Genomic DNA, 17,089 nt, shown 5'->3' with positions numbered 1-17,089 from the left:
GGAATATCTTTTTAAAACATTAGTGTTCTTTACATTTAGAAGCTTTCAGTAAGTCTTAGGAGTACTAGTTTGGTGCCTACATGAAGTTATTTTTGTGATTTATTTGGGTAAAGCACCTGTTGTGTAAAACATGACAGTTTTGCTTTGGAGCTGTTTTTCTTTTAAGTGAGGAGACAGCCTGTGTTCTTAATAAACTTACAAGTAAAATATAGTTGAAAACATTTTGAACTTATAATACAGCAACTATATCACTGCATTGAAATACAGTGAAACTTTGATGGATAAGATCAAAATTCAGTTAAATTTAACATACCACTAGAGAGATGTAAAGGGAAAACATTTCATAGTAATTCGGAATTATCAGAAAGAAAGATAGTATGGAAAAGAAAGCTAAAAGCAGTGTGTAAAAAGTTCAGTAGTGGAGGTCTGTTACATGAGATTGTAGTTAAGGTGTCCTGAAGTAATAGCTGCACAAAAACAGTGAGTGAACTGGAATCCAGGGAGAGGGCCCGTCGCAGAGGGAGAGGAAGAGAAGAGACATCTGTGATGGGAGGATTGGAAAATCCAGACTGGCGGGCGGTAGCAAGATTTGTGTTACATGTTGAATATATTCAGAATAGTAATGCTGATGACTTGAGTGTTAAGTTATTTAGGGAATTTAAGGAATTGGGAAGAATTACTTCTGAATAACTGCTTCTACTTTTGAAAGTGTGTGGAAGCTGTTGAATTTTGTAAAAACTAGAAATACATAGTGCTGACCCTGAAAACTTAGGTATAAAGGTCAAATTTTGTAGCAGGAAGATTTCTTAACCAAAAAAACAGAGTGAATGAGGTAAAAATTAGGTATTGGTTTATTAAATAAAACCGTCTTCAAACTATTCATTCTCTTTTATTAGAATATCAGAAAATTGAGAGGCGCCTGGGTGGCTCAGGTAGATAAGTGTCCGACTTTGGCTCGGGTCATGATCTCGTGGTTCATGAGTTCAAGCCCCGCATCGGGCTCTCTGCTGACAGCTTGGAGCCTGAAGTCTGTTTCAGATTGTGTCTCCCTCCCTCCTTCTCTCTCTCTCTCCCCCCCACCCCCGCCCTGCTTGTGCTCTGTCTCTCCCTGTCTCAAAAATAAATAAACATTAAAAATAATTTAAAAAAAGAATATCAGAAAGTTGATACAGCTTTTAGTAGGCACTTTAATTGTGTTCTTTATGGCTATCCTTATCAAAGTGGGTAAGTATTGTCTTAATTAGTGGTGTCAGCCTAACCAAGCATTGACAAACTGCTGGGAAAAGAAAATAAACTATAAACTCAGAGGAAAACTGAAAGATTAGATTCACTAAGCATAAACATTTATAGCTGTCTTCCTTTTCGCATTAACATAATGTTCCTTTCTTTCAACTGAAGAAAAATCTTGGAAAAAAAATCTAAAGCAAAATATGTGCTCTTGATCTTCAGAATAACCTTTAATCTGTCTTTTTTTTCTTGAAGCTTTTTAAAATGTAGCTTGTTTAAGTAAAACCTAAGTTTACATATTTAGATCTTCTCACTGTTGGGGAAAGGAGTAATCCCTATCTGTTAGTTTCAGTTCTCGCTAGTCCTGTTCCTCAGAGAACCTTTGAAAAATGGGTCAGGCTGCTGGCCTCACATTTTCATATCTTCCAGCCACCTACCTCCACCTCCCTTCTGTCAAAATTGCCCTAATTCCAACAGGAACCACTGAGTGTCATTCAATGGCTTTTCTTCTCATCTCCTCAGTTCTTTGTTGTTTTTGTTAGAAATAATACCTTCCCTTTAAAATGATCTCTGGACAGTTTTAAAAATAGAAAAATTTCTTATATGTCCAGATAGTTTCAAGGAGAGATGCCTCTTTTGAAGGTAACTAGGTGAATACATGGCAGCTTTATGATCTTATTAAAATAAGTGAGAACGTTTGCTTTTAAAAAAGCATTCTTTTTTTCCTTAGGCTTAGTAGTTGATCATATTAATTCTATAAATCTGTTCACTCATTTGTCTAAAATGTATTGAATGCCTTCTTATGTGTCAGGCACTGTTCTAGGTATTGGGGAACAAAAGCAGAGAAGACAGAGATTCTTGCCTTTGTGTAGTTTATTTTTATGTATTAAAAGCTACCTGATTACTATATGTTTAGTATATATCTGCTTTATGTGTGACTTTTTGAATAATTAGATACCTCTTGTATTCAGGGCATGGTTCAGCACAAGTAATAACTAGTTGCCTATTTCTAAGTCTCTTGATAGCTGTAGCTAATGTTTTATTAAGAAAATAGCCATATGTAATTTTTAATCACATAGTTTTATCAGAAATATTGAAAGCAATGATTATTTCTATAAATTGCTGTTTCATTTGGGTCCTTCCTGGTCATAGATCTATACTAGTAACGTTTGGCTTAATATCCCTCAGTGCCCCTTAAGTACTGGGGTGCTGTATGCAATATGATTACTGTATCATTACCAGGATAATCAGTAAATTAAAGCCTTAATCATGCAGTGTTATGAGTGACCTAGTTCTTTTTAAATGTCAATCTATAAAGATAAAGGGAACTTAGGCTTTTAAGAGAGGAGAAAAGATTTTTTCTCATAATGTCTGGTCAGACAGAAGGGTGAGGGTCAGCTAGAAGTTGAATGTTGATTGAGTTGAATCATGTTATGGTTAAGTGTTCATTAGGGATATGTGTATGCATTTGTGTATATGCAAGTTTAGGAAAAGATATTCCAAATATAAAATCTTAACGTAAATAATTATACAAAATAATCTGAGCCAACATAATATTTAATTAAGCTGTTTGCCAGCAGTACTGAAAACATATTGTAGTAGGACAAGTGAATGTTAGGAGGCTGTTGAAGTTCCAGAATGAATAGAATTGGCAGTAATGGAGACAGGGAGAAGTGCATGGAATTTGGACTTATTGATGGATTATGAATGGATTATATGGCAGAGAGCATGTCAACAGTAATTTCTAGTTTCTCATTTGGATAGGTTGTGGTGACAATCACTGAGATGGCATACCCTGGGAAACCAAGGTTTAGGAAGAAAATATGGATTCAGATTTGGACATGGTGATTTTGAGGCACCTTTGGGCCTCTGGAGCTCCGAACACATGGGCATGGGTCAAAATGCTCAGAGACAAGGAAGTGATGAGAAGGAGACTGCTGGCAAAGTGTGGAGAGCACTTGGAACATTTAGGAGGTTAATAGAGGAAAAGCAATAGCAGTGAGGTCTATGGGGGGTAAGGGAGAGCGCTTTGTCATTGAAGTCAAAGGAAGCAAAGTGGTCAACAGTGAAAGGACTGAAGAATGTCCCTTGAACTTAATGGCATGAAGAGAGGTCCTGTATTACTTTCGTGAAAACTAAGGGAAGATACAGAAGCCATGTGGAGCTCAGTTGAGGAATGAGTGGGAGAGGAGGAAAAAGAGGTAATGACTATATAGCAACTCTTATGGGAAATTTGTTGTTGCAAGGTTGGAGACTGTATGATAGCCAGAGGGTTATGTGGGGTTGAAGAAAGGTTTCTTTTACATGGGAGGTATATATTGGAGTTTATTTATTTTTCTTATTAAATTATTAATTTATTTATAGACACAGAGCACATGAATGGGGGAAGAGCAGAGAGAGAGAGAGAGAGAGAGAATCTCAATGAGGCTCTATACACAGCATAGAGCCTGAAGGTGGGGCTTGATCTCATGACCATGAGATCTCATGACCATGAGATCATGACCTGAACTAAAATCAAGAGTTGGATGCTTAACTGACTGAGCCACCCAGGTGCACCTGTATTTGGATTTTAATAGCTGTGATACACAGTGTGACTTATTGATCTCTATATAACATATAGCATATGATATATTTAATTACTTTAAGTTCCTCTTATATATTATGGGACTTAAAATTCAGAATATTTGCATTTAATTTCAGAGGAAGTGAGCTTAGACCATTGTACACTGTTGTTTTTAGTTAACTCAGTATTTTTTACCCTATGAGTATAGAAACTCACTACCCTCAAACCATAAATGTTCTTCCAATTAAAAAGTATAATCATGAGTGTCTGGGTGGCTTAGTCAGTTGAGCATCTGACTTGATTTTGGTTCAGGTCACGATCCCATGGTTATGCTCCGTGCTGAGAGTGGAACCTGCTTAAGATTCTCCCTCTCCTTCTGCCCCTCTCCCCTGCTCTCCTCCCCACCCCGCCCCATCTCTCTGTCTCTCTCTCAAATTAAAAAAAAAATTAGAACGAAATAAATTGTGAGAAAGATCATTTTATGACTTATCCTGGCTCTCTTGCAGCATAATATTCTTTTGCTAATCCTAAAGTCGGTTGGATAGTGAAGAGGTGGCAACTGGAAGGAAGTTACAGGGGTCAGTTTACTCAGGTGTAAGTCTTCTCGAGAATAATATACTCAGGACATTTTGTGGAGCATATTTAGCTTTGTTGTTTTTACAAGTTAACCAAAGTTAAAGTTAAATTTCCATGCGGGAAATTTAAAGAATTGAAATGACTTTTTTGTGTATGATTATAAAAGAATTTATGATCATTGTGAATATTTGAAACAACGTAGGAAAAGACAAGGAAGTAATTTTTCTCTTCATTCTATTGCACACATATTTTGGAGTATATTTTTTTATATTCTTTTCCTATGCAGGTTGAAATCAGGTCTCTAGTATGTGTTAGAGAAAGAGAGGGAACAAGTGAGGTAGGGAGGGAGAGAGAATAAACATGTATTTAAAATAATACTATATATAAAATTTTGAGAGAGAGAGAGAATATGTATTTAAAATTATACCACACAAACTGTTTTGAAACTTGCTTTTTTCACTCTGATCTCTAATGTGCAGTGAATAGCATGTTAAGTCATATAAGCTCTACCTCCTTTTATTTATTTATTTATTTTTTGCTTTAAGCCAATCAATATTCGCAGCTTAGGTTCTCTAACTGAACAGTATAAAAGTTTGCTTTGAAGAAGCTGGAACAAAGCAGAATAGATATAAATTTGATGGTTTATTAAAAATATTAAATGGATGAGTTTACTTGAGCTTTTGAGTTATGACAGTTACTACAATTTTTTCCCAAATGGCTAGATTATGACCATATGGGGAAAGAATGGAACCTGTTTCAGAGGAAGGGCTTCCAAAACTGAGGTCTGGGCTGGAGGTGGAAGAATGCATATAAGATAGAGAAGCTGGTGAAGTAGATGAGAGGCCAATTTTAGAAAACAGACATATTAATACTATGACTTTTAAGGCTTAAACTTTGAAAGTAGAGCCTGAATGTTAGACCAAACCAGAGTACATTCACAAGGTTTGGAATGCAGATGGCTACACCAGGGCCCACTTTAAGAGATCAAAACTGAGCAACAAATACAAGTGAAGATAAAATCTGAGCAAAGGGGTATACAGCATAGCTCCAGGTTCAAGCTAGGCACCAGGAGAAAGTTTAAGGAATGGAATTTATATTCATAAGACTGGGAACTGCAATTCAGTTTCCTGTTCAGTTGGGCAGATTATTGTAGTAACATACCTACTTTGTCATCATTGACTTCATGACAAAAAATTTTTGCCTTTGTTTCATTTTTATACACCCTCGGAAATGGGCATGACTAATAAGTATATGCTGCTCCCCCCACAAGGTGGAGTTGTATAAGTTGTATGGGTTTTGTAGGAAAGGACCAGGTTTTCCATTTAGGGAGTACTTTGGGTCAGGATGTAGGGGTGTCGATGAGACATAATAGGCCTGTGATCCACTTTCAGCATTCTTTTCCCCCAATCCCTTGTTATACCCACACTGTTAGCCAACTTGCCCTATGTTTATGTCAGGGGATTCACACGGTTCTTTTTATGCCTTGACATGTTTCCCAGAAATATATAATTAAGACATTCATTATTTTGAATAAGTTCATAGGATAATTTTTAAAAGTAAATGAAGTAAAACAAGTTTTCTTGATGGTGGAATAACATGGTTCACCATTAAAGATGGGATCGGGGAAAAAATGTCTAAGACATCACTAATCTGACACTGTTGTTAGGATTTCATGCCCTCCTCCCCAATTTTTCTCTTGACCCAGGCTTCCATTTTTATATAAATTCATTAGTATACTTTCTGTAACGATAGCAGTTCTATAACAGTAGCAGTGGTGAAGGGAGTATGAATGGTTTGTTTTCTTTTCTTAGGCACAATAACCTTGGTGCACGACCGAAGGGGCTGTCCACTCTGGTGAAGAGTGGTGTCCCTGAAGCATTGAGGGCAGAGGTGTGGCAGTTATTAGCAGGTTGCCATGACAACCAGACAATGCTGGATAGATACCGACTTCTTATCACAAAGGTAGGAAGCTTTTTTCATATTCGTCTCATTGGCCAACATTTTAAATACTGTTTTCATAGCTTCAGTAAGTCATAAGTGTTTTGAACTTCTTTAAAAACTGTATCAGTGTTGTGCAACGAATAGTTCTGCCTTTTGTTCTGAGCATTTGTTGGATATTGGTAAACAATGCCTTGGCTTTCATTTTTTTATTGAATTGGGACATATTTATATTTCAAGTGTTTTCAATGAACCTTTCTTATTATATGAGATTTATATACAGTTATATTTGTACACAGTATAATTGTACTCAAGTATAATTTTAAAATCAAATTAACTTAAAATGAAATTAAAAGGCCTCTGTGCTTATGTAATCTTATACTTAAATAGTGTAGATAGTTGCCCAGTTCCCTATTTTGTGAGGAGCCCCTGGTCCCCATGTAAATTCCTGTGCTTATGTCCAAAGAACTGATGGTAGAACATATACAAAGATAATGTGCAGTCCTAGAGTCTCCTCATAGTCTCACCTCCTGATTTCTTACTCTGCTCTAAATCATGGATTTAAAAATCTCGATTCATAAATGAGATTTTTTTTGATAACCAACTCTTTATTCCTCAGGATTTATCAACTTTTCAGATTCTTTAGCCCCTCTAATTCCTTCTTTCCTTCCTTCCCTTTGCGCCTCCCTCCCTTTCACAATATTTTCTGAGTGCCTAGTATATTCAGTCACTGTGAAATTCAGATTATATTAAAAAAACCTTTATCATTTTTTATGATTAGTGTGTTCTGCATTGGAGTGTCCCAATAATCCATTGATGTGTGTGTGTGGGAGGGATGTCTGAAATTCCATTTGTATTTTTTTAATTGCAACACAAAGGATATTCAGCTGTACTAATATTTGCTCTGCCATAGTACTGAGACTTCACTAAGTCCAGTGGCCCCTTGTCTCATGTGATTTAGGAGTGACCCGATGGAAGAAGGCCTTGTGCATCTTGGGAAGGAATAACAGTGGTGCTCATACTCATACATGCGCTTTCATGGCATTAAAGTTTTCTTGCAATTAGCATGTGCTCGAATATGTGGATTTAAAGATTGTCTAGTTTTAACTTAGCCCCCACAGGGGATTAAAGAGATGGCTATCACAGAATGTTACATATCAAGATACTTAAAAAAAAAAATTGGCACACTAATCTGTCCCTTCACATAAGAATTAATGTTGTGATAATGCATGACAAAACAACTACTTCTGGAAATAAGCTCATATTATAGAGAAGGACTTTTGAAACATTTGGCAATTTAAACATCACTGTGTGATTTTGACACACTGAAAGCTATGAGCGTTATTATAAAACTCAACATCTTCCTGGAATCAGAAATTCTAAATGTGTTTAAGACTTGTACAAACAGTTGCAGAAAATTTGGGATTGACTGTTAATTCAAAAATACAACACCTCTGATTTTCTGATAAGAAATAATTCATTTGAGAAAATGAGTAATTTCGTAACCAGATTTCAACAATATGATTGTTGGGTGGGACTGAAAAAAAATGGTGCCTCTCTGTTTGGGTTTCTGAATCTCTTGAAGTCTTTTTCAGATATGATAATGGTTAAAACTGTGACTCAAGAAAACTGATTTTGAAACAGGTTTTCAAATTGTTGTTTCATAAACTGCTAAACAAGTCTATTAAAAAATAATTCCTGGGGAGTGTTGGTGGCTCAGTTGGTTGGGCGTCTGACTTTGGCTCAGGTCATGATCTTGTGGTTCTAACCCCGCGTCGGGCTCTGTGCTGACAGTGCTCAGAGCCTGGAGCCTGCTTCATGGATTCTTTCTCCCTCTCTCTCTGCCCCTCACCTGCTCATACTCTGTTTCTCTCTCTCTCTCTCAAAAATAAATAAAACATTAAAAAAATAAAAAGATAATTCCTATTGTATGATTCTGTTACATGAAATGTGCAGAATAGGTGAGTGCATAGAGGCAGAAAGTAGCCTAATGATTGCCACGGGATGGGGGATGGAAGAATTGGGAGTGCTAATAGGTATGAGGTTGCTTTTTGGGGGTGATAGAAATGTTCTGGAATTTGATAGTGGTGATTGGTTGTACAACATTGTGAATTGTATACTTTAAAATGGTGAAATTTATGTGAAGTATATCTCAGTAGAAAAATTACACAAAATAAAACATTTAAAAAATAGCCCATGTTTAATATTGAATAATATTTTTATGAAGCATAACTTTTTCATTGTCTTTATCTTTTTATATCCTACCTACATTTCTATATAGTTGTATATTAGCACAAGTGGTACTGCATGCATAATAAAAATTAACAAAATAAGTATCCAGGTATTGGAAGTTTATGCCCAGAAAACTTTTTATTAATGGAGGTATCTGAGGAAAAATGTCCTGAGACCATACCTCTGGGTGTCACATCACTTTTTTATATAAAAGACAAACTATATACTTTTAATGGCTGCTTATAGAGTAGCAAGTACTGCCAAATCCCTTTCTCTACTAAGAGGCTTTTAAAATTCATGCCTTTTAGGATTTCAGACTTTGGGAGAAAAATAAAGACTAAGTCTCCCATGATATTATTTATGAACATCCAACAATGCATTGTATGTCATACATATGATAAAAGCTTTACCATATATACCAAACACCATGGTAAATTTGAATATACAATTTGCAGGGAGAAGTTGAAGATCAAGAGGCAGAAAGACCAAAAAAGTGCTTTCGTTGAATAAAATATTTTCAGACTCTTTTTTACTCTGGGGTCTGGCTGTGATTTACTTTCTGCGTCTGGCAGTAGTAGACAGATGCCCAGGCTTTGCCAGTGGTGAGACTTGGCATCTGCCTCTAGGTGTTCCATTCTGAATCACCTGCCTTCGTTCTCAGGTTCCTGTCTCCTGGCCTGAGGAGCGACAGCACTCCCCTGATTCTCCGGACTGTAGCTGTGGTGGTGAACCTAGGAGCTAGCAGTAGTGTCCCCAGTGTTCTGGGCTCCCAGCGTTTCCAGTACTTTAGTACCTAAGTTCTTATATTAAATCTCTCCTTCCCTGACTAAACTCTGTCTGATATACTTAGCATGTGCTTGTCACCTTGTCACAGAAACGCTGCTCTGTGTCTGGCATTGTGTTCAGAAAGGAAGGAAGACAAAGGCAATCCAACTGGACTTTCAGGGAACAGTCCCTCTCGACTGCCAAGTCTGCCCAGGACTTCTGACATCAGGGTCAAGTTTGGGAATTCACAAAGCCATTCTTACTTCAGACCAGCTTAGCTACAAACTTGGGGGTCCCCATAGATACCCTCTAAGGGTGTGGCAAGATGTTACACTTAACAATTGCAAGTTGTTGTTTTTTTTTTTAAATAGCAAAATGATACAAACCAGAACCAGCCGAAAGACGAGATATATAGGGCAGAGGACTCTGGGACTAAGAGGGTTCCAAATATGAAACTTGCATCGTTGTCAGGGACACATTTTCCTTCCCACATCACTGTGTGGTAGTATGTACTTGGAAGATCACTAACCCAGGAACCTTACTCAGCTTTGGACTCCGGAGTTCTTATGGAATTTCATTACATCAGCATGACTGTTTGAATCATCACCCACCTAGCTGAACTTAATCTTTAGCTCTCTCTTCTCCCCTTCCCTGAAGTTAGGCTGATATCACCTGGCTCAACACCTCTAATCACGTGGTTGGTTTTTCTGGCTTGGTTAGCCCCCAATGCTGAGTCCTCTTTTTAACATAAACCATCTAGAGGCCTATCATAAGTTGCCTCCTTAGCATAAACTATCAGATGTGTGGGAGGGGCCCATCATGAATAAAAAAAGACACTCCTATCATTCGGGAAATTCCAGGGATTTAGAGGTTATCTTCCATGAACCTGTACTGAGGCTAGACCTCTCTTTGGCATATCTGAACCAAGTCTGTTGCCCTTTTAAAGAGCTTTCCCTTGAACCTAAATAGCAGCTTTCACTTCATCTTTTTGACCAAAGTTCTGTTACATGGCTACGATCTCCCTGGAAAGCTGGTTGTTGTTGTTGTTGTTGTTGTTGTTGTTGTTGTTGTTTTTAAGATTGTCATAATGCTCCTCTCCTCCCCACTCCAAAATATGGACTTATTAATAAGGAAGGAAAGAGAAAATAGATATTGGATAGACACTTACCTTTCTCTGCTACAGATGCCTGTTAATAGAGGTAATAGTTGAGTTATGTTATGGAGTAATGTATTATAAAAATTAAGCTTAGTAGTTTATTTTAGAATGGCAAATGTTTAAAAATTACCACTAGAGATTGACTAATAATATATAATTTAAGATAGTATACTAAATATTTCCACATTCAGTTTAGACATTAAATTTTTTTTATTTAAAACATTTTTTTAATGTTTTATTTATTTCTGAGAGAGACAGACAGAGACAGAGACAGTGTGAGCAGGGGAGGGTCAGAGAGAGAGGGAGATACAGAATCTGAAGCAGGCTCCAGGCTCTGAGCTAGCTGTCAGCACAGAGCCCAATGTGGGGCTCGAACCCAAGAACAGTGAGATCATGACCTGAGCCGAAGGTGGACGCTTAACCGACTGAGCCACCCAGGTGCCCCAACTACATTAGAATTTTAATGTTAATTCTCTTGTTAACAGTGCAATTTATCAAAAACAATATTTTCATATAAACGTTTTAGAAATGTGTGGCCCCAATAATGTTCCTTTATTCAAGCTCTTAAGTTATAACATTTCTATGAGAGGAAATACAGTGGTATATTCAATTTCATTGTCTTCCTTGCTTCTAGCCAAAGATAATGAAATATGAGTGTCACTATCTTAAGAAACAATTTTGTTCTTTTTCTATGTTTAAGAGTAGAAATTAGGCAACAAGTACTTACAGCCAAGAGTGTATGTAAGTATATGTAAGTATGTAAGTGTATGCAAGTGTAAGTGAATGCATGTAAACTTACCAGCCGTTCAGTAGAAAGAAAATGAATACCCAGAGGATTTTCAGTAAGAAGTATCTCCAATATTTGGTATTTGTTGGTCGTGGTTCGGCAGTTGGTAGTGTCTTCTTTTGGTCCAGTTAATTTTTCCTGTCTTATCAAGGAAATGGCAATATTTTAAGGTTAGTTAATGAAATGGTTCAGCTTGAACAAATAATTGTTTTATAACAACCTTATCAAGGACCTAATATTATGTAGGGAAGGAATGTGAAGTATTTATAGAGAACTTACCTCAGATTTGGCTTCTATGAAAAAGTAATCTGTTTATCATTCAGTTCGATAGTAGTGCTGTGCTTGTCCAGAATTTGAAGCAACAAATCACATTCTTTTCAGGTGTGGTGGCATAGAGCCAGCAGGCTGAATCCAGCTATAATATGCTTTGTGTAACCATCAGTCTATCAAAGAATATTGTGTATGTGTGGTTCAAGCTTGTACTTTCTGTTTGGCCTTAGATTTACTACTTTTTATTATTTACTTTTATTCTTCACACATTATAACACCTGAATGGCTCTCAGAGTTGTTTTGTGACTCCCATTATACTACCATGTCAACCATTGCTTCATAGGAGGGCTATCCCAGTGTGCTTTTAATCAATTGATAGCAATTTCACCACTTAGCATTATACTTTCTAACTCCATCCATATCATGACAAATGAGAAGATTTCATTCTTTTTCATGGCTGAATAATATTCCTGTGTGTGTGTGTGTGTGTGTGTGTGTGTGTGTACATGTACACACACATGCACCCATGTCTTCTATGTCCATTTATCTATTGATGGACACTTGGGCTGTTTATGTATGTTGGCTGTTGTAAATAATGCTGCAGTAAGTACAGGGATACACGTATCTCTTAGAATTAGTGATTTTGTAATTTTTAAAATTTAATCTTATTTTTTGAGAGAGAGAGAGAGGGAGAGAGAGAATGAATGGGAGAGAGGCAGAGGGGGAGAGAGAAAATCCACGCTGAGCATGGAACCCAAAGTGGGGTTCGATCCCACGACCAAGTGATCATGACCTGAGCTGAAATCAAGAGTTCGATGCTCAACTGACTGAGTCATTCAGGCGCCCCTGTTTTTTTAATTTTTTGAGTAAATACCCAGTAGTACTATTCCTGGATCATAGGGTAGTTCTATTTTTAACTTCCTGAGGAAACTCCATACTGTTTTCCACAGTGGCTGTACCAGTTTGCATTCCCACTAGTGGTGCAAGAGGGTTCCTTTTTCTCCATATCCTTGCCAACACCTGTTGTTTCTTGTGTTGTTGATTTTAGCCATTCTTACAGGTGTGAGATGGTATATCATTGTAGTTTTGATTTGTATTCGATGATGAGTGAATTTGAACATCCTTTCATGTGTCTGTTGGTCACCTGTATGTCTTCCTTGGAGAAATGTCTATTCATATCTTCTGCCCATTTTTAAATTGCATTATTTGTTTTTCGTTCTTGATTTGTATCAGTTCTTTATATATTTTGGATACTAACTGCTTATTGGATATGTCATGTGCAAATATCTCCTCCCATTCAGTAGGTTGGTTGCCTTTTAGTTTTGTTGAGTGTTTCCTTTCCTGTGCAGAAGCTTTTTATTTTGATGTAGTCCCAATAGTTTATTTTTGCTTTTATTTTCCTTGCCTGAGGAGACGTATCTAGAAAACTGTTGCTATAGCCAATATCAGACACAGCCTATATTCTCTTCAAAGATTTTTATGGTTTCAGGTGTCACATTTAGGTCTTTAATCCATTTTGAGTTTAGTTTTGTTTTTTGTGAAAGTGGTCCAGTTTCATTGTTTTGCATGTTGCTGTTCAGTTTTCCCCCTCACAATTTGTTGAAAAGACCATCTTTTTTCCCATTGTGTATTTATTCCTCCTTTGTTGAAGATTAATTGAGCATATACTTGTGGGTTTATTCCTGGCTTTTTTGTTCTATCCTGTTGATCTGTGTGTCTGTTTATATCGACAGTACCATGCTGTTTTAATTACTATTGCTTTGTAATATAACTTGAAATCTGGAATTGTGATACTTCCAGTTTTGTTTTTCTTTTTCAAGATCACTTTGGCTATTTGAGGTCTTTTGTGGTTTCATACAAATTTTAGGGTAGTTTATTCTGGTTCTGTGAAAAATGCTGTTGGTATTTGGATAGGGATTGTATTACATTTGTAAATGGCTTGGAGCAGAACAGACATTTTAACAATATTGGTTCTTCCATCCCATGTGCATGGAATGTCTTTTCATTTTTTTGCGTCATTTTGAATTTCTTTCATCAGTGTTTTCAGAATACAGGTCTTTCACCTGCCAGAGTCTTTCATTTATTCTTTCTTTTTTCTCCTAAACTAGAAGGCTTACGTTGTGTTAGGTTGTGTGTAAACCTGGTAAAGTATGAAGCAGTATCTTTTCCCCAGGAATCTTACCTACCTGGGGAGAGCTATGATGATTGAGTTAATATGAGCATCAGGTCCTCGTATAGTAGCGTCCATTGTTTTTCCCAGAGAGTAGGTAAGAGTACTAGGAATTACTGGCATTGATTTCCACAGTGGGTGTGGCTTGAGTCACCCTGAATCTTTGTATGTCAAGACTAGAGAGTAATATTGAATAGAGAAGAGGTTGACCGTACCATGTGGAATAATCACACTTTCTGGTCTTGTTTTTATAATGTAATCTACAGAAAATAAGGCTTTACCAATCTTTTTGACTGGTAAGAAATGTAGTGGGGCCAAAAGTTTAAGAAGGATGAAAAACTCTAGCCTAGATTCAACAGAAGATGAACCACGACAAAAGCACAGACTAACTGAAACTGTAATCTGGTGCCCAAGGACTCAACAGAGGAGCTTTTACATGTGAATCATGGAGAATTACTTTGACTCCACTGCTAGCATCAAAAGGAGCTTTCAGTTATGACTTATCTTGTTAAAAGTGGTAGCTCCATCTTAGGAGGAAACGTTGGTGCTCACCATGGAGGGAGACCTTGGGTTCAGACTTTAAGCTCTGCTGCTGCTAGTTTGTGACCTTGGGCAAGTTCCTTAACTATCCTCACTCTCAGTTTCCTCATTCGTGTGATGGTCTCAATCCATATCTTATAGAATTGTTGTGATGTGATGATTCAATAAGATAATTCACATACAGACTGAGAGCATGCCTAATACATGGTAAACACTCACTAATGTTAGGGGATGAGAAAAATCATGAAGTGGTATATGCTTAAATGTTAAATGAGGGACACAGAACACTTCTGTGGGAAATAATGGAGATTACTATGGATTCTTGAGATCTGTGCACGTTTCAGGATATCCATCTGAGAAATGAGGAAAGAAGGAAAACAAGATGTGTAACATTCTGTTATCTACTTGTGCGACTAATTCATTCTTTAGCTGATCAAACATTAAGATGTCTTTTGTGTTTGACACTATGCTAGATACTAGAGGTATAAAAAGAGTAACCCTTCTACTCACCCTTGTAGGAATTTACAGTCCAGTGGGGAGGCAGTCAAGGAAGCAGAGAAATAGTGATAACATGGTAAGTGCTGGGACAGAGTTATAAACAAAGTGTTAAGGGAGCAGAGTGGCTTCGCCTAGCAGCCACCAATAGGAGGATTTAGGCTAAGGCAGTGCCAAGCACAAAGGCACAGAGTTGTGAAAGGTCCTGTCATGGTCAGAGGTTGTGGGAAGTATGGTGTGACTCCTTGGGGTGCTCTAGACTATAAACTCTCTTTGAGCAAGGATTGTGTCTGGATTTTGCTTACTGGTGTAATCTCAGCTTTCAACACTAGGACTGCCCTCCAGCAGATGCTGGAAGACACTTGCTGAAGGAATTAATGGAGTGTGTGGGTATTATGGAGTGATAGGCTTTATGTCTGGTGCTTTCTTATGTTCTTTCCTTGTAATCCTGACTGCTTCAGTGATGCAGTTCCCATATTTACTACCAAGGAAAAAGGAGGTGCAGAGAGATCAAGAGACACACAATTGCTAAAAAGCAGAATCAGTTTAAAAAAAATTTTTTTTTAATGTTTTATTTATTTCTGAGAGAGACAGACAGAGACAGAGACAGTGTGAGCAGGGGAGGGTCAGAGAGAGAGGGAGATACAGAATCTGAAGCAGGCTCCAGGCTCTGAGCTAGCTGTCAGCACAGGGCCCAATGCGGGGCTCGAACCTACGAATCATGAGATCATGACCTGAGCCGAAGGTGGATGCTTAACCGACTGAGCCACCCAGGCGCCCCCAGAATCAGTTTTTGAACCCATAACATAGAAAATTCTGAAAGAGAAATGAAAGGCATAGGGCATTCCTACATTTTGTCTTTTAAAGATCCTTTGGAAGGAAAAAAAACCTTTGTATTTTTCTCATCCTTAACCACTAAAGTTAATAAAGAAAAGGCTAAAGAAATAAAAGCAGTACTTACTTTTCCTTTTCTCAGCTTTATACTATTATATGGAAATGAATGTTATAGTTAGGTTTAGGTATTATCCATTTTATATCAGGAAATATGTATAAGACAGGTGGCAGAGAAGTTCTACACAGTATTTTATAGAACCAGTAAAAAGATTTAATTTTAAGTAGTCTCCACATGCATCATGGGGCTCAAACTGGCAACCCCAAGATCCAGCGTTCCATTCTACACCAGCTGAGCCATCCAGGTGCTCCAGTAATAGAAAGGGTCTAAAACACCTAACTTCATCCCTTTTAAGATGGGTTTTCAAACAGTCTATCCTCAAGTGACTGAGGCTTCGGCCGTTGTCTGCTGCTGCAGGACTTCCACCAGGGGCTGAGGGCATCACCACTGTTGACTGATCAGCGACGTATTTCTGAAGTCGTCAGTTCTTTATTGCTTATAATTGATACTTCATGTGATTCCTATGAAATTAGCATTCTTCATAATTTTCAGGTGAGAAGGATTATGACTTTACTTCCCCTGTAGGATCAAACAAACAGAATTTAGAGCTTCTGAACTGAGGCTTAAATCTTAACATCTGGTTTGAGGAGCCACTGAGTAGTGATTGCATTTTCACATATTAGCAACCCTTTGACATGGGGGAGGTTATGTGTGTTTTAGGGCAACTTGAATTTTATGTTGTTTCACAGAACTGCATTTGTAATTTCAGAAATTACATGATGCGTGCGGTATAGTTTATCTATGTGCTGATTATCATTTGCATAACATAGCAAACACTGGATTACATTTCTGTGCTCTTTTTAGAAGTGATCTAATTTGTAACTTTCATACTTTACACTTTGTTAAAATCAAAACAGGGTTTTAATTTGATAAGTTTTCAGAAATAACATTGTCATAAGCCATTTTCCTACCATTTGAATTCATGTTTTTTCCCAAAGGAATATTTTCTTTAAGAAGTATATCTGTATGTGTATGTTTACATGAGTGCACATGCGCACATACACATACACATTCTTTTTAAAAGATTTAAGTTCTATTGCTAGATTCATCTAAATTTGAGTCTCACCCCTCCCATGTAGATCTTGAAAAGTTATCCCAACTTTCTATCATTTATAAGGCAGAGATAGTAGTAATGCTGACTTGAATTAAATAAGATGATAAAGTGCTTGGCACATCGTAAGTATTTGAGATGAGCTTCTATCTACTATTTTTACTGATATGATAATACATCATGAACATGATAACAGTTATAATGGATATTGGTGTCAGTCTCTATTTCTACTTTAATATGTATGTTAGACTACTTCCAGTCACATAATTTTCATAAGAGCACACAATGTGAATAACAGCTGATGGAATTGAGAAGGAATCTTTTTAGAAATGTAAAGTGTCTGTCTTGTCTTTTTTTTTTTTTTTTT

The 17,089-nt window shown here is 37.1% G+C and overlaps 1 protein-coding gene across 2 annotated transcripts in view; it reads left to right on the top strand.

Moving 5' to 3' along the window:
* Positions 1-17,089, top strand: part of RABGAP1L (RAB GTPase activating protein 1 like) — a 674,356-nt gene that overhangs the window by 143,633 nt on the left and 513,634 nt on the right. For both annotated transcript variants that reach the window (XM_077763327.1, XM_077763328.1), the window contains exon 12: positions 6,178-6,328. In XM_077763327.1, coding sequence (XP_077619453.1) covers positions 6,178-6,328 — 151 coding nt within the window. The remainder of the gene's footprint in view (positions 1-6,177; positions 6,329-17,089) is intronic.

This window comes from Crocuta crocuta, unplaced genomic scaffold (genome assembly GCF_008692635.1).
Source record: "Crocuta crocuta isolate KB4526 unplaced genomic scaffold, BGI_CrCroc_1.0 scaffold3, whole genome shotgun sequence".
NCBI lineage: Eukaryota > Metazoa > Chordata > Mammalia > Carnivora > Hyaenidae > Crocuta > Crocuta crocuta.
Note: the sequence above shows the minus strand (reverse complement) of the source record. Positions and strands in the feature narration are given on the sequence as shown.